At 42.6% G+C, this 27213-nt stretch overlaps 1 protein-coding gene across 10 annotated transcripts in view; it reads right to left on the bottom strand.

Moving 5' to 3' along the window:
- The window catches only part of DACH2 (dachshund family transcription factor 2), a 324276-nt gene that overhangs the window by 54004 nt on the left and 243059 nt on the right, over positions 1-27213 (bottom strand). For all 10 annotated transcript variants that reach the window (XM_079961677.1, XM_079961668.1, XM_079961670.1 and 7 more), the window contains 4 exons: positions 24547-24702; positions 19696-19868; positions 5933-6068; positions 3144-3224 (listed from right to left, as the gene is read on the bottom strand). In XM_079961677.1, the coding sequence (XP_079817803.1) occupies positions 3144-3224; positions 5933-6068; positions 19696-19868; positions 24547-24702 (546 nt within the window). The remainder of the gene's footprint in view (positions 1-3143; positions 3225-5932; positions 6069-19695; positions 19869-24546; positions 24703-27213) is intronic.

Below are 27213 nucleotides of genomic sequence, written 5' to 3'. Positions count from 1 at the left end.
GAGTTAGAAAGAGCATGAATTCCTGTTTTTGCTGCTACTTTTAAGAGAACACACTACTGCCCTGTCACCACAACACTGCAGTTCTTGATTTCTCAGTTGTTGTTATTGTTGATATTATTTGGATAGCAATCACTTCTCTATGGAAAAAGATGGGGAGGCAGCATCAAAATGACACAGAAAGTCCCTTAAAAAATTAACAGGGCAGCCTTTTGATATTGTCTGATTCTAGAGGAAAAACTAGTTTGACATGCGCCCCCCCATCCCTGACCTAAACATGGCTTCAAAATGGCCCAGGAAATCTCTTCTGTATTGTCTGGAGAAGGGATTTCCTTGGCCATTCGGAAGCCATGTTTTTGTCTTCTCTGGTTTGCGTGACTTTATGCTTCTCTATAGCATTTGTCAAACACACCTCTGACTTCACTCACTGGTGAAACACACTGAAAGGTAAGGGTAAGCTCATAACTAACAAAGCAATTGCTTCAAATGGTGCCTGCGCATTTTGCTTCATAACTTTCATTCCACATGTGCTAGGGACACTTTTTTTTAAAAAATGAAAGCTCACAGTTTGGCTCCCCTGCTGGATCTGGACCTGTAACCCCTCTTCTCTGCCCCTAGCTGGTCCTGATTATTGCGGCATCCTACAGGGACACACTCTGAATTCTGCTCCCTACCTATTGAGGAACAAGAACACCTTGTCAGCATTTTAGTGCTTCTTAATATGGAGTGTTAACAACTGTAGCTGGATTTTGCACAAGCTGCCCTGCTAATTGTTATGGAATACCAAACTTTTGGAGTTACATTGAAGACGCAGGCAAACACCTCTCCCTCACTCCCCTGCTCCCCCACCCTGCCCCCATTACATGCTTTTAGTAATTTGCTCAATGACTGAAAAACTCCAAGCTACAGCAAAGCTGGCATTTTATGGCCTGCAAAGCTATAAATCATTTTAAAAATCATGATCATATTACTCAAACCAGATGTGAAAACATATGTTTGCCATGCTTGTGTAAATTGCTGACTTGTCATACTTAATAAATGTTGATAATTTTGAGTTAACTACATACCACCTTAATAATAACTTTGAAAACCTTCACAGGAATAAACACTATTATTATTATTATTATTTTTCTCGGTAAAGACAAACAGTCAGGGTATGAAAAATGAGGCTCACATTTCATACAAATATACAAATATTACGGAAGGAAATACTGTATACAAAACACAAGTAACAGAAGTATATAGGTAAGCTACAAGGAACAGCCCAGATATGACTGCAGAATTTGCACTCCTGAACTGGCATTCCCTATTTAATATTCATCTGCTTGGTATAATTTTGGTGGAGTGTGAATCAAAATTTGTATAATTTTGCCATATAACTTCCAATAATCTGTAGCCATAGGCTCACTCCAAAATGGGTGTTCTGGGGGGGAAACTGTATTCAGAAATGCAACTTTCAGCCAACTTGCTGAGTCACAGTAAGCCCTCAAAATATTTAGTCATATTCATATTTAATCTATTTTTGCATACCATATTATACATGAATTTATTTATGTAGACATGTTCACTCTGCTTTTCCATTCATATGGTCCTTCAAAGCAACAAAACAACAACCAGAAAGCTCAGACATTGCAAAACACACACATACACTCTTCAATGAATGCAGCAAGCAGCAGCAAAGAAGCAGCAGCAGCAAAACCAGGACCTAACTCTGATAAGATGACCACTCAGGTGACAAATGCTGGGGCACATTCCCAAGAGCCACGTTACAAGGAAACAGCCATAGCTCAGAGGTAGAACATTTGCTTGACACGCAGAAGGTGCCATGTTCAACCCGTAACATCTCCAGGTGAAGCTGAGGATTATTATTATTTTGCCCCCTGTCTGAAACCTCGGAGAGCTGCTGCCAGTCAGTGTGGACAATACTGAACTAGGTGGACCAAGGGCCTGGTGGTTATGTCCCTTTGTGCTTTTGAACCTATGCTGCACCCTCATCAATGCAGTAGCCTCAGGTACAGTGGAGGCCACTATCCTGTTACCACTATCAGAGTAAGATTCAGCTGCCAAACTAGGCAGCTTCTGTACATGGCATTTGTGTGTGTGTGTGTGTGTGTGTGTGTGTGTGTGTATTGTCTTTCACCATGGAAAGCAAAAGTATACTGAAAAAACAGTGTCCGGATCTGATGTCTGAAGGCAAGATAAGAAGGAACCAGATGGGTATTTTAATACAGGGTTTGATATATGTAGCCTTATGGAGTTCAAGACCCTAATATCTCAAGGCTACCCCTGCACTACACTTGGTATTGGTCCTCTAGAACTATTCAGGAATACAGTGGTGCCTCGCAAGACAAAAAGAATCCGTTCCGCAAGTCTCTTCGTCTAGCGGTTTTTTCGTCTTGCGAAGCAAGCCCATTGACGGCTTAGCGGATTAGTGCTATTAGCGGTTTTGCGGCTTTTAGCGGCTTAGAAAAAGGGGGGGGGAAGGGGGGGAAACCGCAGGAACTCGCAAGACATTTTCGTCTTGCGAAGCAAGCCCATAGGAAATTCGTTTTGCGAAGCACCTCCAAAACGGAAAACTCTTTCGTCTAGCGAGTTTTCCGTCTTGCGAGGCATTCGTCTTGCGGGGCACCACTGTAGATACCCCTATCCAAGGGCATCAACATCTATCTTTGTGTTGAAATAATGTATTATTTCCGTCAACCTGTGAAATGCTCTCTTCCCAATGAATAAAACCTGGCTCTTTTGAACTTCAGGTCTATACTTGTGGGTTGCTTTCCTGTCTGTCCCTATCTCTGGTGTGTTTATTTCCATGAAATGTGAGGCCTCAGAGGTCTGAATCAGCTGTTTTACCTCTACATGAAAGAAGCTCACCAATATCCCTAACAATTGATTGAACCATGTAAGCAGAACTTGTAGCCTATGAACCAGACAGAGTTTGTTTGTTTGTTTGTCTGTTTGTTCTCCACGGTTAGAAGACAGAGTACAGAGGGGACGGGGGGCTTTGCAACAAATGCCATCTAATTTCAATCTAAAACCAAAGGAAAACTACACACTTAGCTACTGTGATCATTTTTCAACAGGCAGGAAGAGTGCAGTGAATCCAGTCTGTGATCCTTTGTGAAGAACGAAATATTAGAGGACATTACCTTTTTCCTTCAGGAGTTTCTTTGGGTTGGGCCCAGGCTCTTGATCCACAGGTTCACCCTCTCTATTAGTTGGCAGCATGCCTAAAAGAATGGGCATGACAGAGTGAAGAAGGAAAAAGAGTGAGAGTCATTGACCTGCATATTTGCCAAAATTATAAACAATATCCTCAATGTACAACAGTGAAGAGCAATTGCTATATTCTTGGGGGCGCTCAAACTTCTTGAGATTGCTATTCAGGAACTGGAAATGTATTGTGCCACATACCTGCCACCAAGGATCAGGTTTTATAATGAACACTGCTTTGGCTAGTGGGTAAGAGATTTGTGAAGCCCAAGAGCTTCAACATAGCTGGCCAATTCATACAAAGTCAGATGGGAAAGGGCCTTCAGAGCACATCCTTTTAGTTATTCGGTGTCCCTTTTCCACTGGTGGCCCTTGACTGGGCTACATTACATCCCAGCCAGAGAAATCAGAATAGTTAACTTTATGGCCACTGCAAAGAATTCACATATGTTCTTAAAGCTTAAACCCACCATGATTGCAGTGTGGGATTGTGTCAACTGAAGCAAGCCTTAGCAGGAGGGATACCTAGTCTTCCTACTACAGATGCTTTCACATAAATATTTAGTTGTCTCCTTTATCACCATTGATGATATTCTACTAATCTGCCTGAGGTATATTCAAATATCAATTCATTTATGCTCTCTGAAATACCAAGTAATACTATTTCCTAATGTGAGAGAGGTCACATCTCTAAGTGAATTTGCAAAATACTTTTCCCCACCTATGTCAGTGATAGGTAACTTGTGGTCTTCTAGATGTTGCTGGACTTCAGATCCCATCAGCCCTAGCCAATGGCCAAGGATGATGGGAGTTGTAGTCTGACACCCAGAGGACCAAAGGTTCTCCATCCCTGCTCTGTGATCAATACTGGCAACTGGAATCTAGTAACGGATGCCTGCAAAATTGCTATGGAATGTGAAAATGCACACCAGTTAGATCATTCAAATATAAACCACCACCATTTCTAAGAATTATCTTTCACTTTTTTTAAAAAAATGCCTGGTTCCCATATTTTGTACCATATTTTGTACACATTCACAAGTTCAAAAAAAATCCATATGCACCATTTGCTCATGCACCTTGTATGAACAATTCTGAAGTGGTTGTGTTAGAAGGCACCTAGTGATAGGAGCTCACATTATCCCTTCCATATAAAAGCCTAACACATTAAAGGTAGACTGGGGCTATGTTTTCTGCCAACAGCTGTACTCCAACACCCCTGTCCCCTGCTACAATGGCATCTACATGTTCAGTGAATATCTGAAGGGAGCAGCCAGCTATACTCCCACTGGCCCCTTCTCCATATCACTGGGGCTCCCAATTACATATAGGAGAACAGGGGGCTCTATCTTCTGTGAGAAGGGAAGAGCCAGATAAGCACACTTGCCATGAGCAAGACCATGAGGCTTAGCTCCATGCCACCCCCAGGGGTTTTTTTCAGCAGGAACTCATCAGAACTGAGTTCCGGCACCTTTCCAGTGGGCACCATTGCCCTTATAAGAGAACGAAGGAGGTGTTTGTGGTGCGTTTTGGCACCAATTAAAAAAAAAAAAAAAAGCACTGCACACCCTCCATCCATTAGTCATACACATGAGAAATGGGAGTCTAGGGGTATGGACAAAATGAAAGCATTTTTTTGGGGGGGGAGGGAGGGAATTACCAATTCTTGAAGACAGGGGAAAATAAGCCTGCAAGCACAATACAAAGAAAACCACGAAGAAAGTGAAAAACTGCAGATGAGTTGAGACATGAGTGATTTCCTCTGAAATGTTCAGATTAACTAATTAAGAAGAGTGATTCATTGAAATCATTTCGGAAGAAAAATGCTTTTAATAGACCAGAGGATTTAAGGAATTGGTAATTATCTGTAATTCCTCTCACTTAATAGACAGATATAGACAGCTAGATGGTTAACAACCCAAACTGATGGATGACAGTTCAAAGACAATAATCTTTGCCACTGAGATTTTTCTTTTAATGTAGCACCTGTAAAATCACATGGATGAGGTAACTATATGATATTTGGCTTTCTTATTTTCTTTATTGATTTAAAATTACATTTGTCATACTTAACAGAACTATTAAAATTCTATTCTAAAATATTATTATTATTATTATTATCAACATACTTTTCATGACTCTGATGAATGTTTGTTGTCAGAGAGCAAACATTTTAAAATAAATATGGCGATTTTCAGGTTGCAATCAGATTGCAGACTGAGACTATAGGAACGTAGGTAGCATTCCTTGCAGAGTCAGACCATTGGTATATCCTGCTCAGTATTCTTTACTCAGACTTGTAGGAGCTCTCCTGAACTATTATAATCTGTTTCCTAAATTTTTCAGGACTGAAACCAACCAGAGCATATTCTGTGAGGAAGTACTAATTATAACTGTTACCTAATTAAATTGGATTCAAGCTTGTATCATATTCCTCTCTCCACTTAAAATTGGGTGTGCAATCTTCCTTGGGAATAAATCCAACTGAACTCAGTGGGATGAACTTCTCTGAGAACAATTTTAGGCTTGTGCTCTTAAATGGCTAATCTAACTGATTAAATGTTACTGCCACCCACAGTCATTATTTCTTGTTTGCATCCTTTGGATATATGCTCACTTCCTACAATTAGCTTTCTTTCCACCTGTCTCTTGTGAGAGATCTTTGACAAAGGACACTTCCAGACATCAGTGGCATCAGAACAGCCACCATGAATAGGTTACCAACCAATTCTATCTGATGTGTTGTCAAGCTGCGATGGAGAACTTGAAATGCTGCTGCTCTGGTGTGAAGAGGCATGACTCCCGGGCCGCTGACTCTCTTCCATGGATGGGGCTGGTGAAGGGCTGTCATGAATTCTCTCCTTTAGAAAGAAGAAGCACATTAAAATAAAGTATTTGGAGTACATCACTGCTGCCCCAATTCAGACTGATGGCTAGGCCATCCCCCAAACCTATCAGAACACACACATATATCTGCCAAGACAGTACTATCCTAGGTGCCTCAGCAGAAGAGGCAGAGAAGGGTAGGCAAGAGGGAGAGCAGGAATGCATGCTGGCATGGCTCTGTTGCAGTGCCTTTGAATACAAGGGAGACTCAAGACCTCAAGACCACTGGGAATAGTAGGTAGGGAAAGTGCTGCAGGTGGCTGTTCAAAAGGCAGCCAAGCATCAACCTCTGGTTGCTCTGGTGAGAGAAAGTCAAAGGTGGAAAAGATCCCAGAGAGGTGGGGGGGGGGATGCTTTAAATCCACTCCTTAATACCTGGGGCACAAGCTAAGGCAGTGGCTGTGTGAGATGACCAAGTCATATAAGCAATTAAAGCAATCGAATAGTATTTGGTGTTACTTTAGAATACACTTTCAAGATCAGTTACCCAAAGGACAGTATATTTTACCCCCAATGCATTTTTATGCTGTACACCCGGGGTGAGGTAGCCTGTGACTCTCCTGATCTTGCTGAACTACAACTCCCATCAGCCCCAAACAGCATGGCCAATGGTCAGGAATAGTGGGAGTTGTAGTTCAGGAACATCTGGGGGGCCAAAGGCTAGCTACTCCAGCTGCACAACTTTGCTGAATTGCTTTGTGTTCTGCTCTACAGATTGGGTCCACCTACATCTGCTAGGCTCTACCTCAAGGTTTGCCAAGGTCTGAGAGGCTCCGTCCTTAGATCCATCAATGACCTCTTTCTCACCACCTGTTGCAGCTCTGATCTCTCTCTGTGCTGATGCCAGACCCTGCCCAGTGATTTTTTATTTTAGGCTCTGGCTTCCCTAGTCAGTAAGGTATCCTACTATACGGAATACAGTTCTCTGTTTCAAGTGCTGATTGATCCAGGTCCAATTTAAAGATAAAAAAGAAGGGAGATCATGAGTCCTGAAGCTGCCCATCAGTAGTTAGCAGCTGGACAGCAGACTAAGCAGGCACACTGGTCACAGTTTCAACCCACTATTTAAATCACAGTATTTATTTCCAATTTTCTATACCTACAAATTAGCACATGCAAATTTTATGTAAATCTATCCTCTTTGTGTCCTCTGTTGGTGATACATGTCCTCTTGGGAAGGGAGAGCCACTACTCAGTGGTAGAGCATCTGTTCTGCATGAATAATGCCCTAGGTTCAATCCCTGGCATCTTCAGGTAGGGCTGGGGGAAAGCCTCCTCTGAGATCTTGGAAGCTGCTGTTGGTCAGTGTAGACAACACTGAGCTAGATGGTCTAATGATGTGACTCAGTATAAGGAAGCTTCCTCTGTTTTGGCAATGTGTTAAGATGCCACGCTACTAATCAGGCCTCATATTTCAAGCTCTGCTTCCAGCAGGCTGTGCAGGAGGTCCTAGAACAGAGTTTCCTAATTGTAATACTGTACATAGCATTTGTCTATTCCAAACATACAGCACTGAAAATGTTTTTTTAATAGGATAGTTATTGGACATTCAATGCCAAGTGAACCTCAAAATCATGTAACAGATGCCTATCTATTATACAGTGGTTAATCCTCAACGGACATGCTTTTTAACTCATTATCTCTTATTTAATGAACATACAATAACTAATAAAACTTAAAAGAGAAGCATTTAATTGCTGTACTATTTGTCTACTAATTAAAAATATTTGTTAACCTTAAACAGATCGTAATCTATTCAAGGCCTTTTGTGCCTCTGTATCTTGAGGGCATTTTTGATTTAAATCAGTTTGAAACAAACATTGGGTGTTTTTTCCTTCTCTCTTCCCAGGGGACTTGTAGGATATTATTGCAGAGATTATAACTATATTGGTAAGAAAAGGAGGAGAACAATAGGCACTACTATTTTGAGTAGTGAAAATGGCCTCTGGATTAAATTACCTAAACTGAGAAAGGACCTGAGAGAGAAACAAGGAAGCGTTGGTTCTGTTTTTTGAATTCTTCTCATCTATTGCATGCATTTGAAGAGTTCTTTCCCCTTAGTTTCCAATCCCTTACTCGTCCCAAAGAACCCCTTTGATTCAAGACTCTAAAGCAAAACACGTGGACCTCCAGATGTTGTTGGACTCCAACTCCCATCAACTTCAGCCAGCATGGCCAATGGTCAGGAAAGATGGGAGTTGTAGTCTCTGGCCTAATGGAACAATGACAGAACAGCTTAACTTGCAAATAATGAACCCTTTTGGAAAGAGAAAGCAAATTTGCATCATTGCTAACTAAACATGTGGGCACATGCTTGATGTGAGAAGGATTTCCATTTCCCAGGTAGGCAGTAGTGGAGCTCCCTAGAGGTCTGGACTCTTGACAAACTACTTTTAGATGGCACTTGGTGATAAATGAAGACCCAGCAATGAGAACCAGGATGTGGATTGAGACGTTCTCTATAATGGAAGGCAGTTGTGATTCTCTTTTTGCCCCTTAATATATGCGAGCAGTTTCTTCTTTGCACGTAAACAGATCCATTTTTCAGCCCCGTAATCAGTATGCATCTATTAAGCTACTTAACAGCAATGAGCTGTGGTTCATTAGGTAGCTACTGTTGTGTCTCCGTCTAGTTAAAATTTCACAGCAAGTTAATCTATTTTATTACAAATGAGAACACAAGCGATAATGTCTCCGCCATTTTCCAAACACAGGGTTAACAGTATTTGTAACAAATCAATGAGGACATTTCAATAGAAAAATTGCAAAGCTCAAAGCCTGAAATCTTTTTTTTTACACCTTGATGACTTCATTCTGTCGTTTCTGAATTTTACAGCCCCGTGTCACTCTTCATGTATTTCAGTTTTGTTCTCCTGAAATAGCTTGTTGTTCTGCTAGCCCAATACAGTAAAGGCTTCTTTCTGAATAGCAAATTACTACTCACTCAAAGGGAAGAAAATATCAGAAAAGCGCAAGGGGAACCTGTGGTGCTTGGACTCCAGCTCTTGTCAGGTCCAGCCAAGCATGGCCAATGGTCAGGAGTGGTAGGAGTTGCAGGGGAACCAGAGAGCCCCAGATTCCCCATTCCTGTATTAGAAGACTGCTACAGCAAAACTAAAGCCTACTGTCAATAGGATTGCACTCTACTTGAAGGACCAGGGTTGCAGTCTGCAGGTGCTCCTGGGTTGCCAGGTGGCACACGTGGCCAGGGGCACATTTGCACAGCTTTGGCTGGAGTACCAGCTGCACCCTTTCCTAGATAAAGTAGACCTGCATGGAACTACTGTTGAAGAATGTTTGGAAACTTCAACTAGTGCAAAACGCAGTGGCAAGAGTACTACCTGGGATTTTTAGGGGGAGCACATTACTTTGTCTAATCTGTGCTGGCTTCCAGTTCAATTTTGGGGACACTTCAAAGTGCTGGTCGTCATTATTATTATCATTATTAAAATTTGTATACTGCTCTATACCCATAGATCTCAGGGCGGTTAACAACATAAGATTACCACCATCTATCTATATCTATATCTATATCTATCTATATCTATAATATCTATATCATCTATATCATCTATATCTATATCTATATCTATCTATCTATCTATCTATCTATCTATCTATCTATCTATCATCTATCTATCTATCATCTGTCTGTCTCTCTGTCCATCTGACCGTTCATCCATCCGACCGTTCATCCATCCATCCATACTAAAAATCAAAACAAAGACAACCAATAACCACCTCCCCTTCGACAACACATTTAAAAAGGCATAAGGTGTCAATCAGCCAAATGCCTAGTTAAACAGGAACATTTTAGCCTGGCACCTAAACGTGTATAACGAAGGCACCAGTCAAACCACAGATAATGCCCTCTCCTCAGATGTCACCTGCAGAACTTCTTAGGGTGGCATGAGTCTTAAGAGGGCCGCTTTTCCAATCTTAACACCTGAGAGGGTCTGTAGGGAAGGAGGTGGTATTTGAATCTTACTTCAGCACTGGCAAAGGGACAGCGTCCTTCACTGCACAGAAGGGCATCAGGATGGGGTAAGAATGAAAGACAACTGTGCACCAACATTTTGCCACCACTCCACGCCACCAACATCTGCCACCCAATGCTCTGGTAGCCGGGTGGCAGAGCCTTGCTTTCTATGCTACCGTTCTAAAAGCATTTCTCTTTGCCAAGGCTTCCCAAGATTAGTCTGAGAGTCATGTATATTGATGGTTATTGTGGATATGTGAAATTATTGCATTTCTTATTGCTTTCATATTATTTCATTATGCACTGTTTTTCTTACTTTTGGTAATTGCTTTGCATTTTTTAAGAGTTGAACACTTTATATACATTGTTCAAAGTAAAATAATTAATAAATAGCTCCGTCAAAAAATTACCAGTTCTCTCTGTTCCTTTCATCTACCAAGAAGTGTCCTATTTCCCTTTGCATCCCCCTTCCAACACATGTACAGAAATGCAAACTGCAGGACATTTTTCTCATACCCTACTCCCCTGCAAATGAACTGCTGAACTTCAACAGACCATCCAGTCATTAAAAAGCATTTAACATTACCTTTAGTCCTACTTTAGTGCTGTTAGTGTGCTGCCAAAGCTTTCTGTAGCTGTTATTGGGCAAGTGGCGGTTGTGTGTGTGTGTGTGTGTGTGTGTGCGCGCGCGCATGCACACAAACACACACACACGTGATTTAACTGTAGGAGTTTGCATGAGAACATTGATGTTTTATTTGCATTTTTATGTTTTGGTTTGAAAGGTAAGTCACCCATGAATTCCATCTGGAATGCACTGGCTAACTGTTCTCACTAGATGCCAACACCCTAAAGGGATTCATACATGTGGAAGTATTGACATTAGCATTCTCATTTCCATGGATGGAACCCTATGCATATACACCCATGTCTGCTTCAAATAGATAAGATCATGCATCAACCATGGCGGAGTGGTGGTTATCAGTAGTGTGTTAGTCCATGCATTCTGCATAGCTCCTTTATAAGTTCAGTACCAATGGGTACCACATGACAAAAGATGGCTTTTGCCAGGGCCCAAACTACCCATTCACAGTGATCAAGTCAGCCCAACTCACAACAACATATACATAACACACAGATACACACACATGCAGAGCATATCTATTCTTGACATAATCAACTTGACCTTAGTACTTCCAGCAGTGATATTTCATAGTATTGATCTTCACTTGTGTGCCAAGTGTTTAGAGGAGCTGTGATGCTAAGGGTTGCTTGTTTATTTTTATTTCTAGTGCAGCTATAATTACTCATCCAAATGTTAATCTATTAATGAGTTCCTAAAGGACTTAATGGCATTTCTCTGCTGACAAGTGGGTTTTGCAGCTCTGTCTGAATACTGGAAATTTTATTCATACATTTGTCTCGATATTTCTTTTTAATTTATGCCTTTCCACTTGTGATCTTCTGGGCAGGGCAATGTGGGAGTTAACTCACTAATGAAACTGGAGGCAGCATAACAACATCACCCTGCTTCAGGATCTTTCTGAAAACAAAAATGAAGAAACTTCAAGATTGTGATTTTATAGGGAAAGTATGGCTTCCCGATGAACACAGAATACCTTTGGTAATGTAAATTATCTCTTCAAAATGATGTTTTCACTGTGGTGTTTTTAATGTTATTATATCTGTTTGAGGCTGCACTTCTCAGAAGGAGCTGAAGGCTGCATCAAGGGTAGCCCTTTGGGTCAATCTTTTGACAACCAAATACAGTGGTACCTCTGGTTACGAACTTAATTCATTCCGAAGGTCCATTCTTAACCTGAAACTGTTCTTAACCTGAAGTACCACTTTAGCTAATGGGGCCTCCCGCTGCCGCTGTGCAATTTCTGTTCTCATCCTGAGGTAAAGTTCTTAACCTGAGGTACTACTTCCGGGTTAGCGGAGTCTGTAACCCAACATGTTTATAACCAGAGGTGTTTGTAACCCAAGATACCACTGTATCCTTTTGAAATAGTGTTTTCAAAGAACCTCCCCATGCATTCACAGAACATGTGAGAGGGAAAAATGTACTGTGCTGAAAAGCCTTGCCTTGCACATCTCTCTGGCTATGCCCCCTGGCACCTACATGTACAGCTAAATTTGTGAAAGCAACATGGGAATAGTGGGCACTTTTATACATTTAAATGGATGCAGAGGTATCATGGGGTATGACCAAATGAGCATTTCCATGTTGGGAGTGACTAGCCATCACATTCCCACTCCCCACAAATATTCAGAACTGATGGAGCTCTGAACTGTTTTGCCCATGTAATCCTTGTAACCACACGAGAGAATCATCCAAATGTTCCATAGAATCCCACCACCAGGAAATGGTAACCATGCCACAGGTAAAGTATAAATCAGGCTTAAATTGGATGGATGTGTTTCAGTTCAGAACCTCATGTGAGCTACAACCTCCAGCTTCAGGAATGTAGACTTTCCCATTCTTTTCAACACAGGGGGCAATCCCAATGAATGAAGCTCTTACGGTGGAGTTGGGGGATCTCCATGTACACAGCAAAGCTTCTCACCCACAGCATATCCCTGGAGCAATGATCTGAACTTCATACTTTTCTAACCTACCACTTGGTTTACTAAAGGCTTACCAGACTATTGTGTAACCATGACTGTCAGGGATCTTTCCCACTACTAACTACCTCTTGCTTTTAAACTGGAAACAGAAAGCTAACCTTGGACTTTCTGAATGTGGATACCTGCTCTACCTCTGAGCATGCAAAGAACGTGCTCTACCACAATGTCGTTGTCCCTCCAGAGGAAGTAGCTTTGGTATCAATAAAATGAGTACTGCTGTTTAGGAATTATGCCTTGGGGGAGGGGAGGGGGGAGGACTATCAACCTGAAAATGCCTTCAAGCTCCACAAGCTCATCTCACCCACCATGTTCCGGTGTGCACCAGTTCCACTCTTTCTGTTCCCAACCTTCTCAACACTGAACCTGCATAGAACTCTCAGCATGGTTGGGAACTCTGATAATCAAGGGTATCTAACTGCATGAATACTTCAACTCATGTCCAAGTGAATGCAATCAGAAGCCCCTTTCAGACTTTCCCCACCCAACATAAGAAGATTAAGAAGTAAGTGGATAGGATGTTTGGGGCAGAGCCAGCATGGATGGCCCTGTCCCCCTGCCCCCTACAAGAAGCATTTCCTGTTCAGGCCCGAACTGGACTTTTGTTTCACTATAATCTGAAAGATTACCTCCACCTTCAGCATGCATTAGCTTTTAATACCAGATGTTCACTTACTAATTTCACTGCATTGTGACCATTTCTCATCAACTCATTAATTGCCAGCTGCTCAGCCAAAGGAAAAACAACAACCCAAACAAACCCATAGATAATCAGAGGATATTGGTAAATAGCCAACCAAGAACACACCACTTTGGCAATTCTCTGTGAGTCGAAGAATAGTAACAGACATTTCCTTTGTGCTATTATAACATTTCCTGGACTTGTTATCAGTATTGCTACTCCAGATAAGTGTGTGGGGGGGGGGAATAAATTAATGGCCCAACAAAGATCTTTGTTAAAATAAAGGTAAGAGGACATTTAGTGCAGGGATGGGGAACTTCTGGCCCTCCAGATGTTGTTGGACTCCAATTCTCATCAGCTGTGGTCAGCAATTAAAATGGTTGGGAATACTGAGAGTCACAGTCCAGCAACAGCTGGAGAGCCACAGTTTCCCCACTCCTCATTTGGAGGAATAGTCAAACTACATTATATGTCAGTCAACAGCATATGTGATAAAATCCCATCAAACAGATAGATGGGTTCATCAGGGGTGGCATGGATTAGAAAACTGGAAACTTGAGTTGAACACCATCTTCCTTCTGCACGCCCTGCTGCAATTTCCTTTTGGTATCTGGTTGGTCACTGTGGAACATATGAAGCTGGAGCTTTGCTCAGGTCCAGCAGGGCACCTAGTATGTTCCAAGTTTGCTTCTGTGGCATCTGTAGCCCCTTGGGGAGAAAATAATCTAGAAGATTTTCCAGCTGTCTCTGCAGAACTAGGTGCACAGTGAAGAGCAAGTATCAAAATCCAGTATATACACTATTCCAATCACACAGCTGGGAGACCTTTTTGCTCATTTGCATATTATAGGAATTGGGTGGGCTCCTGTCCATCAGCATTTTGAATAGTTTGTAGGCTAGCAGCAGCTTTGTGTTCTAATAGGCTTATTCTTGGAAAGCAATTTTATTTTATTTTGAAAGGAAGTACAGTGGTGCCTCGCAAGACGAAATTAATTCGTTCCGCAAGTTTTTTCTTCTTGCGAGTTTTTCGTCTTGCGAAGCACGGTTTCCCATAGGAATGCATTGAAAATCAATTAATGCGTTCCTAGGGAGACCGCCCTCAGACCAGATCCGGGGACAGTCTGTCCCCGGACCTCTTCTGAAGGCTGATGGGGGGAGAAGGACTTTTCTCCCCACCGCCAGCCTTCAGAACAGCCTTCTGAAGGCTGGCGGTGGGAAGAAAAGCCCTTCTCCCGCCACCAGCCTTCAGAAGAGTTCCTGCAGGGCTGCCTAGGCTGCGGATAGCAGCCTGCTGCCCCGCGCGAGGGGCGCTCTGAGGAGGAGCGCCCCTTGCGCGGGGCAGACATTCGCAGCTTGGAGAGCCCTGCAGGACTTCCCCGCAGGGCTCTCCAAGCTGTGGATAGCAGCCTGCTGCCCCGCGCGAGGGGCGCTCTTAAGCAGAGCACCCCTCGCGCGGGGCAGACATTTGCAGCTTGGGGAGCCCTGCAGGACTTCCCCGCAGGGCTCTCCAAGCTGCGGATAGGGGCAGCAGGCTGCTATCTGCAATTTGGAGAGCCCTGCGGGGAACTCTTCTGAAGGCTGGCGGGGGAGAAGGGCTTTTCTTTCCCCCGCCAGCCTTCAGAACAGCCTTCTGAATGTTGGCGGTGGGGAGGAAAACCTTCCTCCCACCGCAAGCCTTCAGGCCAGGTCCGAGAACAGAGGAGAAGGCGGCGCTTCGCTTCCCCGCTGTCCCTGGAGATTTCCCTATGGGCTTTCGTCTTGCGAAGCAAGCCCATAGGGAAATTCGTCTTGCGAAGCCGCTAAAAAATCGGAAAACCCTTTCGTCTTGCGGGTTTTTCGTTTAGCGAGGCATTCGTCTTGCGGGGCACCACTGTACTGAATTCAAGGTCCTGGAACAAATGATGAACAGTTTCTTTGCTAAGACTATGGCAAGGAGGACTGGTTGATGTGAGGCAGGGTTAGTGGTTGTTTCTCTGCCCATTCCATTTTCCTTGTCAAGAGAGAGAAAGCCAGAAAGCCTCGCAGCCTCTGCAAACTCTCCTCTGTGTACAAAATGCTGGTGTGGGAGAGACCTTCCAACTAATACTGAACTCAGCCAGCCTATGCCAACAGCACTATAAGTCAAAAACTGGGCTACTGAGAAACCACTGGTGAGATATCTGCCTATTTGGGGGAACTCCAAGATTTGTAGAGGTGCATGAAATAATTAAAAAATTTAAAAAGGACTCCAAAATAATAGTAAGAAACGAAGAACCGGTACACATGCGATCATATAGTGAAGGAACAGCAGGGGAGGTGAATGCATACTGAGGCTGTTAGACTCAACTGGAGCTCAAGACATGTTGCAACACCTGCACCCTGCCATGGCCACCCCATCCCCAAGCTCTGCACAGAGATTCAAGAGGCCAGAAAACCCCCCACACCCTTATAGCATTGCTTTGGAAGTCCCATTTGCCTCTGGCTGCGAAAAACACAAGGAGGAGAATGAAGAAGTCAGCTGTACCTGTTGAGATTTGAGGATTGCCTTCCTCAAATCTACATGGGTAAACTTGGGAGGGGTGAAGCAAGCCCTTCTAGGCATCTTAAATGCACTGTCCACCCTTCTTTTTGCCTAGCTATTGTTTTCCATCATATGGTTCACTTTCTTCAAACTAATTAGGCTTTTCTCTCTCTCGAGCTCCCTGCAATCTCTTTCCTACTATGAAAACATTCCTTATTTGATGCTGTGTTTGACTGATTAAATGATGTTTCCAGGCTTAATGACGTTAATGCTATTTCCAGCCCACATTAGGGCTATATTTGTTATTAACAACAAATGCTGGCGGCTGAGCCAACATTAAAAGGACCTGAAGCACAGTAAAAGGCTAATAAGCGATTGGCCTGACAATATTCCCAGGTTAGCTTTTACAGAAAAGCATGTGGATTTGCAACTCAAAATAGCTCTCCCAACATTAAAGACAAACACAGCGCATTGGTTATTATTTACCAGAAGCTTCCACTGAGCTTTGGAAGAACTGTTATCTGGCACTTATGGGTCTCAAACCTGCATCCCCGAGGAAGAAGCATCGATTCCTTCTGCTATACCATCACAATGATTGCACAGCAAACTGAATAACGGGGAGATCTGCAGTGTTCTTACCATTAGGCACGTGTATCAGTAAAACTACTACTACTACTACTACTACTACTACTAACATATTGATGCACTTGAAGTGCCATAATATCAAAGTGCCTCCTCCCCCAGTGTTTGTTTTTTTTAAATGAACGTAGAATCAAATGATTTTCAAGATTACATGGGATCTTGGAGGTCAACCTCCCACTGAGTGCAGGATCTATAATGCAGAATGCAACAATGGGAACAGTCCGTACCATACAATTAAAGCACATCCAACACACATTTACAGAACTTGGCTCCCCAACCCCGCAAACTGTAGTTTCCCATTCACAGAGCAACAATTCAATTAACAAACTACAGTTCCAAGCATTTAGGCTCAGACAGACTCAGGAAGACATGCACTTTAAATGTGTGTTGGATGTACGATGGTGCGGACCCTGCCTGTTCGTATCCCTGACAGACGGGTGGCCGGCCTCAGCTTAAATACCCGCAGTGAGGAAGAGCCACCACTCCCCAGGGCAGCCTGTTTCCACTGTCAAACAGATTTCACTGCCATGACATTTCTCCTAATGTTTAGCTGAAGTGTGTTTTCTTCCAATTTCCACCCATTAATAATAATTCTAGCCCTGCCTCATGCAGTGACAGAGAAAAAGTCTGTCTGAGCCAAAAGGCTGGCCGAGCTACAAATATGGCTCTTATCTTTTTCACAATAATAGGATACATTCCAGACCATGCAAAGGATAGGAGTTTACCTCCCCACCTCTTCCCCCTCTGTATCTTTCATCTAGGCAAGCAGGAGTGGCTGCATGTCACAGGGTGGCATGCTCACTAGTGGACACTTTTGAGTGCTAAGCATCTTCACTTTTATGGGTGAGTGGGGATTTGGATTGGGGCTTGTGTCGAAGTTCAGACTTGGAACCTAGGGTTTCCTTAGAGGAGGAGCAGAGGGAGCATGAACTCTCCCTCAGCAGATCTCCAGGCTGCCAGCAATCCTGACAACGGAGTCACTGCATCCAGTGAGTGCATCATTAATGAAAATGAATTCAGACCAATGACAATGGAGTCCTTAGATCTAGGCATCAATGACAATGGAGTCACTGGATAAGACATGCGTGGCAATGGATTCAGACCAATGACAGTGGTATTACTTCACCCTAGACTTCACACCCTAGACAGTGGTATTACTTCACCCAGAGGGCTCCACACCAGTTACCTAAATTTCTGGCTGGCTCATTCCAACTGGAGTCATAAGGAAAATGAAGAAGGTGAGCCAGGAGCTTCAGGGCCATCTGTGAAGTGCCCACGTAGCTTCATGCAAGGCTACTTAGCAGCAGAGATAATTACATATACAGTGGTACCTCGGGTTACATACGCTTGAGGTTACAGACTCCACTAACCCAGAAATAGTACCTCGGGTTAAGAACTTTGCTTCAGGATGAGAACGGCAGTGCAGCAGCAGCAGCAGCAGCAGCAGCAGGAGGCCCCATTAGCTAAAGTGGTGCTTCAGGTTAAGAGCAGTTTCAGGTTAAGAACAGACCTCTGGAACGAATTCAGTACGTAACCAGAGGTACCACTGTATGCACCTGTATGGATCAGGTTCTGGTTGAGAGTTAGGAAGGGGGTGGATGTAACAGCTCCTATGTAACAGCTCCAGTCATAACAACACCATACATTTAAAACACTATTATACCACCTTTAGCAGTCATGGTTTCCCTCAAAGAATCCTAGGAACAGTGAGGGTACTGAGAGTTGTAAGGCGACCCCATTCCCCACAGAGCTACAGTTCCCAAAGTTCCCTGGATAGAGGCATTGATTAAACCACAATGGGAAATGCATGGTGTAGAAGATGAAGCCTCCACTAGAGCTTCAAGCATCCGTGCAAAGCCTTCCTGAACTGGGGAAATGAGAAATCTTCCCATTCCTAGTCCTACAATCAACAACCAGCTTACACTCAATTCAGTTCATTCTGCGCTTCTTAAAGACATATCCTGCAGAACAGAGAGTGCTAACATTTTGTTTAAAATTCTGATCCCATGGATGACTTACGGCAAGCCAAGATTCAAAGAGAGGAAGTTTCCTCAGCGGGACTGTAAAGGCAGGGATTTACAGTAGAGTTTTTGACAAAGAGTCTTTACTACAGAAGTGCTAGTAGGACCTGCTAATCACATTAGGCTAGATTAAAGATGGCAAGGAAGGCTTTCTAAATGGGCCTACTGTAGCTCTTCCTAATGTATAGTGTTCTTGTCAAGATGAAATCAAATTTCATAGTTATGACATTTCTTTCCAGAGTACTAAATGTTAACTTTGCTGAGCAGGCACATTTTGCAGCAGGGTAGTGGTGAAGGCAGGGAGAGGCAGCTTTGTTTTAGATAAATTAAGGCAAGGAGGGAGACACACACGATAACCTCATTCAAAGATGTCCATGAAGCAGACTCTTCTGACACTACAGAGAAGCAACTAACTTATACAACAGCTTGCAACAGGGTTTGCACAATTCAATCTATTGATTGCATTAATCCCATTTAAACATTATAATTGAAGTGACATATGGACTGATATTGGTGAGCATCAGCAAGGCCCACACTGATGCAGGCTCTGGGCTGTCGTTTAACAACAACACTCTTGATTCTGGAGTCTGCCATTTTTGTTTTCAACAATGCCATGGATGATGACTCTATTCCAGGCATTCTATGGGGCGGGGGAGAGGAGAAGGCTGCTCTCAGGAACTGTTGGCTCCACCATAATTAGCGCGCACACACACACACACACAAACCCATGAAGGCTGAAAGAAGGAAGGTCTCAGTAATCACCACTGTGCTCTAAGTACTTGAGATGACTCCATTCATTGTTTCTATCATTTTCCAATTGCTCCAATTTTTGCTGTTTGGGGTTAATATATGTGTAATAACTCTTAGGACCTTGGAACTTCACTTCCTACTTCCCTGAGCTGTATGATTTGCAGAGCACGTTACCTATGCATGACAAGTCACTCCCCTAAACCTTGCTGACCTGAGAGACATTCCCCTTGAACTAGAAACAGATCATCTCAGGAGAAAACCCAGTTTTTCTGTATTTATTTTCTCTGTGTGGAAAAGAGCTTGTAAATATGAGGTTCTCCCTTCTTGCTGCCAGGGTATATTACAACAAGAGCTGCACCATGTGATTATGTTGATTGTGTAACTAAGCTTGGAGCCTTACCTTTATAACTGAAGCTCCTGCTCTTGAAAGAGGACTGTGCATCTGAGCTGCAGCTGCCATGTTAGCTATAGTGTTGAGATGGTTCATCTGATTCATAGCCATTGCCACCGAAGCAGGAGGTAGGCCAACTGGGAGAAGTGGGTGGGGCATCATCATAAAAGGCAGATCTATTCCTGTGGGGGGAAAACAGGCTGTGGATCAGTTAAATATTGTTATTTTTTTTCATTCCTTAATAATCTGACATTTTACTCAAGACTGCAACTGTTCAATGGAATTAATAATCTATCAGATCTTTTCCCCAGCAAATTGCAGGTGGGGTGATAGGAAAATTTGTGGTATCTGTGGATGTTACAAATAAACAGATGGGGACGGGGAGCTACATAGAGCCACAGGGAACTTTTAAAATGTTGGAAGTTTTTTCTGTCTGCACTGGAGGAGATGGAGGAAGAGGATGATGAAGAAGAGAAGAAAGTGAGGGAACACAGAGAGACCAGAAAGATATAGAGATCTGTAGCTTTTTCTTTGAGGTGCTGAAAAGGAGGTATGGAATGATGCCCATTCTTTTTCCATCTGTTAATCATATAGACGTTGGTCCATTTGGACTGCCCTTGACAAGCCCTCATCTGCCTGCCTTCTTACTTGCAACCAGTTAGGGGATGGCTCCTTGTCATCTCTGGCTCCACCAACTGTTGACCCCCCTGCTTACCCCTGCACTAGTCCCAGTGGGCATTAGCCACCACTTGACACATATCATTAATAAAATATTGTGTTTTTAAAAAATGATTTAAGATAACCTAAAATGATTAAGACCAATCATTACTTCCCATCCAGGTCAAAAGTGTGTAACATCTTGACCTGGAATCCAAAACCAAATAGAGAGGGAGCCAAACAGACACTCTGAAACACAGAGCTCCATCCAAGACCATAACCTCCAAATAGCTTCTGGAAAAACTGTATTTTCTTGTTTCAGTTGTCATGCAATGGCCAGGACTGAACAGCTATAGGATATCTTGAATTTCATTACGGTGTGTTATTTTGGTTTATTTTTTAAGTATTGCTACTTTCCTGAAGCCCTTGGGGAAAGGTGAGGAATAGATGTTGAAATAAACAAATCCACACTGCAAACAGATGGCATTTTCAAGGGGCAAAGCTTTCTTAACAAAGATGGAGATAATATTTTAAGCAGAGTGAACCTGGGCATTAAACACTGACATAAATGGTAATTACGAAAGACCAGAAACACAGACAACTCAGGTGTATAACCCAGGTTAAAAATATGCAGCTGCAAGAACATGTCAGTGGAAAAAATTCTTCAGTCAAAAAGATTCATTGTATAACTGACCAGCAAAGCATTGGTTGCTCTTCCTGTTAAGTTTTACTGATGGGATGGCTTGTTTTCAAATTTATAATTATTATGAACTTATTATGAACTTTTAAAGTGTTTTTGTGGCTGAGGGCATTTTTAGCTACCTTTATGGTCCTACACAGATGGAAAACAGGGCAAACACATTTTAATAACTATTAAGGGAAGGGGTGATCTCCAGGCTCATTCACATTAATCCAAATCAGCTTTCACCAACCTGGTGCCCTCCAGATGTTTAGGGGCACAACTCCCTTCAGCCCCAGACTTCTTGATGAAGGCGACACAAAATCATTATTCAGGTATCAACTGAAATGAATCTTGAGATCACCCCCCCCCCCCGCCTCCTACGCTTTGGGCTTCAACACACGCATACCCTTTTCTTCCTGCTCATGCGATACAAGGGGAAAGGAAATGTGCATTTTAACCTTAGAATATCTAGGACATCATACTGCAGTTTGATCTGGGTTTCTGTTAGTTAACTGTGGTTGGGTTGGCAGCTTACTTTTAAGGCTTAGCTTTTTCCTCTCCTCCTCTCATGTGTGAAAAAGAAATATGTGTGGGGAATCTGACAGCCTGAGGCTTATTTATAATTAATCATACTAATAATTTTATTATTTGTACTCCACCCACCTGGCTGGGTTGGCCCAGCCACTCTGGGCGGCTTCCAACAAATACAACATTAAACATTTAAAATTTCCCAATACGGCTGCCTTCAGATGTCTTCCATAAGTTGTATAATTATTTAACTCCTTGACATCTGATGGGAGGGTATTTTCAGGGTGGGTGCCACTACAGAGAAGGCTCTTTGCTTAAACCAGTGATGAGGAACCTGTGGCCTTCCAGATATTGCTGGACTACAAGTCACATCATCCTATGTTGGTTGCCCCTGACAGGAACTGGAATCCAACAACAACTGGAGGGCAGAACGTTCTCAATTCCTGTTGTATATAAAAGATGGGGAACCTGCACCCCTCCAGATGTTGTTGGACTCCACCAGTCCTATCCAAAATAATTTGTGGTCAGGGATGATGGAAGTTGTCACCCAGCAACATCTGGAGGGCCAGAGGTTCCCCATTCCTAGTATAGATTGTGCTTGTCATATGGACTCAATGCATTAAAGGGCTGAGTAAAGCAAAACCAGAAGGTGTGATTGTACTTGGAAGACAAAAGGAAGCCACTGTAGATGTTAGAGCACTAGTCTTCTCACCACCACTTCCAAGCACAGACGTGAAATAATTTCCACTGTCCCTCACAGGAGTAGCAGTTATGCAAGACCTTTTTAAAAAAAAAAAAAAAAAAAATCCTGAGAAGAAATTTTGTGCTAGAGATGGACAGGGATGTATTACACATCCATCTTTAGCCCCAACCCGACCATTTTTATATTTATTTTTTCAGCACGTTAATCTGTTTAAATGTTATGTGCACCACAATCTTTGAAGATAGGGCTGGATCTGAATTTAAACACAAATTAATCTGGTTCAGTGTTGGTCATTTGCTCTGCATTTTATGATTTTATAATTTTTCTGGTGTTTCGTTGATTTTATTGTACACTGTTGAGAGGTTGCCAGTTTAGAAATGTTAACAGAAAATGCTAAATAAATAAATAAATTTAATTGGTCACTTAGATGGGCTGTGGAACAGTGTGTGTGACATCTCTTTTCTTTAAGCAGTTCTACAACCTCACCCAACCCACCAAGCTCATACAAACGTAAGTCTTTGTTTCCTCATTGATGCCCCCCACAGCAGTCTGGTAATCTTTCCTCATACTCCATGGAGTTTTCAACCCTCCCAGACACCATCTGTCCGCACTGAGTTGCGTGCCTACTTAGAGTCCAATTGACATGCAAACTAAATGCAAACTACAAACGGAATTTAACAGCACATTGCCAGTTTTAAGGGACAATACATCAAGTGCTTTCAAAAGGGGGTGTGAAGGAAATGCATCTCATGTTCACAAATCAGACATAATGCCCGATATTCAATAAACCCTTGAATTGTCTTGCGGAAGACTGCTGAGTGATCAGCAAGACAACAGGGTGATCAAACAATAATAAAAATAGTGAAATAATCTGAAAGGACGGAAATAAATTTCATTTGCAGACCTTGAAAAGATACTAGATACTACAAATGTGTTGAACTCCTCAGAACAGAAAATGAAATTTAGCAGTATATAGAAGTTAGCTACTGTTATTCAGTGCGACACAAGAAGTCTAGGGTCTATCTTTTAGCCAAACAGGGGACCAGAGAATGCGTTATTATAAGAACCAGTGCAAACTGCTCAGTGTGTTCAACTAACGTTGGGAGTGATAATCAAGATACTTTGTACGTATGCATCACATATCCACAAAGATATGTATCCTAAGTAAATTGCATAAACCTACCTTTAAAATTTCGGAACACAAATTAAAACATTACAATGCAGATCTTATTTCTCCTTCATTCATTTGCTGTCACCCTTTCACAACTCTTTTCCTCCTTGTCGATCTGGCATGCCACCTATCTACATTCTTTTCCTTCTCCTGCCTGGACAAAATATTCTTTTGTGCACCAGGAAAGGAAGAAGGCTGTATTTTCCAATGATTTCAAACCACTAAGTTTGGCAGAATTACCAAAGAAACTTGTATAACAAGGAATCATTCTTTCCAGCTTTATTTCAAAAACCAAATGTCCCAATAAAATGTTGTTGTTGTTTGTTGTCCACTTCCCATTTGTTTGCACACACACAAAAGTAAACAAACCAAAGCAAAAGTGCTTAGATTTCAGTGTAACTCATGAAATATCTAGGACTACAAGTTATAGCTCTGGTCCTAAGCATTAGGCCCAAGTTTGAGGGGGCTAATAACACCCCCAAAGATTGGGTTAATGGGGTGGGTGAATTCTAACATTTTGTTAATTGTGATCTCACCTTTAAATAAGGGACAGTCAAGGTTCTTTCCCTTCCTTTACCAAAATGATAAAGACAGTTGATTTCCAAGGACAGTGGTGGCTGGTACACATTGCAACTGGTAGGGCAGAAAGAATGGAGCTCAACAGTAGGTGGAGCCAGAGCCAAAGGCAGGTTGAGCCAACACATTCTACCTTTACCTCATCCTCCTACTCCCTGGATTTGTTGTAAACAGGAAGGCAGACAGGTGGGTTAGAAAGAATCAAGACTGAGATTGGTTGGGCCCATTTGCCCTAAAGAACCAGCCTCCTCAGCCCAGGGAAATTATGCTCCTGGAATGTTGACTGGTCTGTTGAGAGCAGCCACGTTGGTCACCTGAAGCAATATTAAAGTTTTCCTGATGATGTAAATACTTTGTATTTAAGAACACAATCCTGACAATTCTTAGAATCCACTTGGCCCTCAAAAAGTTTCTAAGTATCTCCACACACTTTTGCAAGGGATGAAAGTGTGGTAGGATTTTCAGCCCAGCTTTTTAATGTTTTCAACTTTCCTCCCACACTTCTCATGGCCATGCAGAGGATGAAAACAGTATCATACATACTGTTTGTGAGCAGATGGTTTTGCTGCAGAGGGCTGAGAGGATGAGCACTTCCCAGACTTGGCTGACCTGCCAGAGTCGCATGGCTGACCCCGTGATGGGATCCCGGTGGGATGGGTGACTGAAGTTTCTCTTTATCCCATGAAGATTCACTTCCACCTGGAAAAGAGTGTGGAAAGATTGGGTTTTGAGCAATTATTTTTCATCACTGGCAAAGGGTCATGAAAAGTTTTCTTCCCTACCCTGACAGGAAGATTTTTTTAAAAAATAATAATAATAGTTAATTAGATGAAATGTTCAATTATGCATTAAGGTGGTGGTGGGGGAAACAACAATACATAAAACAAACAAAAGAAAGGACACCAATATAAACTCAACACAGGACGTCTGTGGGGTCAAGAGTTTACTAAGACACAATCGGGCAGAATAAAAGAGAAAGACCATCTGTAAGGAGAAGAAAGATCTAGCAACATCCATATATTCTTGGCTGCTGCTGATACATAGAACTGAACATCCAACATATTGGATTACAAAATAAAGTTCCATCAAACAGCACTGAAAGGCTGTGGTTTCTCTTTCCCTTGTAATAGGTGTAAGTTATGGGTTTGTTTTGTTTTGGTTTTTTACAGTATAGCAATAGACCCCACAGGAATAAGATGTTCAGGGACAATGGCTAAATGAAGTTCCTGCATAATAGATTCTAGACTTGTGCATGTGACATACCCATGGAAATGGGGGGAAAAATGATGGAGAAGACTGACAAATATGACTAAAGGATTTATTAAAGACTACATACATACAGAATATATGAGCTCTGACCAGGAAAGCCACCATCCAGAATTCCCAATTATGTGGAAAGAGTCTATGCTGTATAACAGGAAATGGGGAACCAGTGACTCTCCACAGAGGTGCCAACTTTGGCCTCAGATTATGGGTGCCCAATGGCACCCGTGACATAATGTGATATCATGACGTTGTGATGTCATGTTACATTGGCGCTTCACAGCAGCACTTCTAAGGCCCTGAAGACCTCTGATGTGACTTCTGGTTTCTACCAAAAGTTGCATCAGAGGTTTCGCAGGACCTCGAACATCGCCTCAGAAGTCTGGAAGTCATGTCAGAGCCCTGCAGTGTGGGCCCCCTATAGTTGGTACCAGTGTCTCCAGATGTTGTTGGACCACAGTTTCCATCATCTCTGACCATTGTATTGGCTAGTTGTGATTGATTATAGAGTTGGAGTCCAACATCATATGGAGAATCATAGGCTCCCCAACTCTGGTATATAACGCACAGAGCATGGAATCTTTTCAGCTCTTCAAGTAAACAAGCACATCTCAGAGTGGGCAGCTGAAGAGAATTTGCCTGGAAGTCAGGGCCAAGCTGTCCCTTGAAACACCATTAATAGTTGATGGCCCTTCTGCACAACTAGAAGAAAAAAGAATAAAATCTAAAGACAACACAAATGTGTACCCATTGGCTGAATGTTGTATAGGTCAGAGAATTCTGTTTTTGTTGGAATTATTTCCAATTCACATCTTTATTACAGTCATAGACCAGCATAAGGAATTATTTCAGATAACCCTGGTGCAGAATGTTGTGTGTGTGAAGTGGACTGCCCTGTTCTACGTGGCACATCTTGTTCCATGTACCAGGTCATGTGCATTTCCCGTTACAAGGCAAAGACACTCAAACTGGTCCCTCCCCCTGACTACTCAACCATTTTCTGCCAGCCCAACCCCCCCCAATTTTCTAATCTGGGCTCCCCCCTAAAAAAGGATTTAAAAACCTGAAATGCTAATTAAGGTAAAGGTAAAGGTAAAGGTACCCCTGCCCATACGGGCCAGTCGTGTCTGACTCTAGGGTTGCGCGCTCATCTCGCTCAAGAGGCCAGGAGCCAGCACTGTCCGGAGACACTTCCGGGTCATGTGGCCAGCGTGACTAAGCAGCATCTGGCGAGCCAGCACCAGCCGTTTACCTTCCTGCTATAAAGCGGTACCTATTTATCTACTTGAACTTAGGGGTGCTTTCAAACTGCTAGGTGGGCAGGAGCTGGGACCGAACGACGGGAGCTCACCCCACCGCAGGGATTCGAACCGCCGACCTTGCGATCAGCAAGTCCTAGGCACTGAGGTTTTACCCACAGCACCACCCGCGTCCCCGAAATGCTAATTAAGGAATGCATTATTAATTTTGCCCATGCACTTGGTCCTGTTTTAATGTGTCACAATAATTTTCTACAGAGCCAAGTATTATGTTAATGTTAATTAAGGTATTTTCCGTTATTTTCCCTTTTCAATGAAAGCATTCGATTAGATTTTGTATTGGTTGAAGGAGGTGGGGGGGGAGGTGGGGGGGGGAGGCGCCTGTCTGGGTTATTGACACTGCCAGGAATTCATTAACTTGATTTCCAATTAGAATCAGTAATACTTTGTTGGTGCGTAAGGGACAGTGGCAGGAGGAAAAATGTATCTTAATTGAAGATGAAAGTAACAGCATAGAAACACTTAACATTCTTTATGATAAGCACTTGGCTAATAAATGTGATTAATGCTATCAAACAGAACAAAAAAATTGAAAGATCAATGATTGAGCAAAAAGGGAAACACTCCATCATTTTAATACCACAGCTAAGCTATGAATTACCTTTACTATTACAGATTTGTAATTTTC

This window comes from Podarcis cretensis, assembly GCF_951804945.1.
Source record: "Podarcis cretensis genome assembly, chromosome: Z".
Taxonomy (NCBI): Eukaryota; Metazoa; Chordata; class Lepidosauria; order Squamata; family Lacertidae; genus Podarcis; species Podarcis cretensis.
This window is presented reverse-complemented; position numbering and strand designations above follow the sequence as displayed.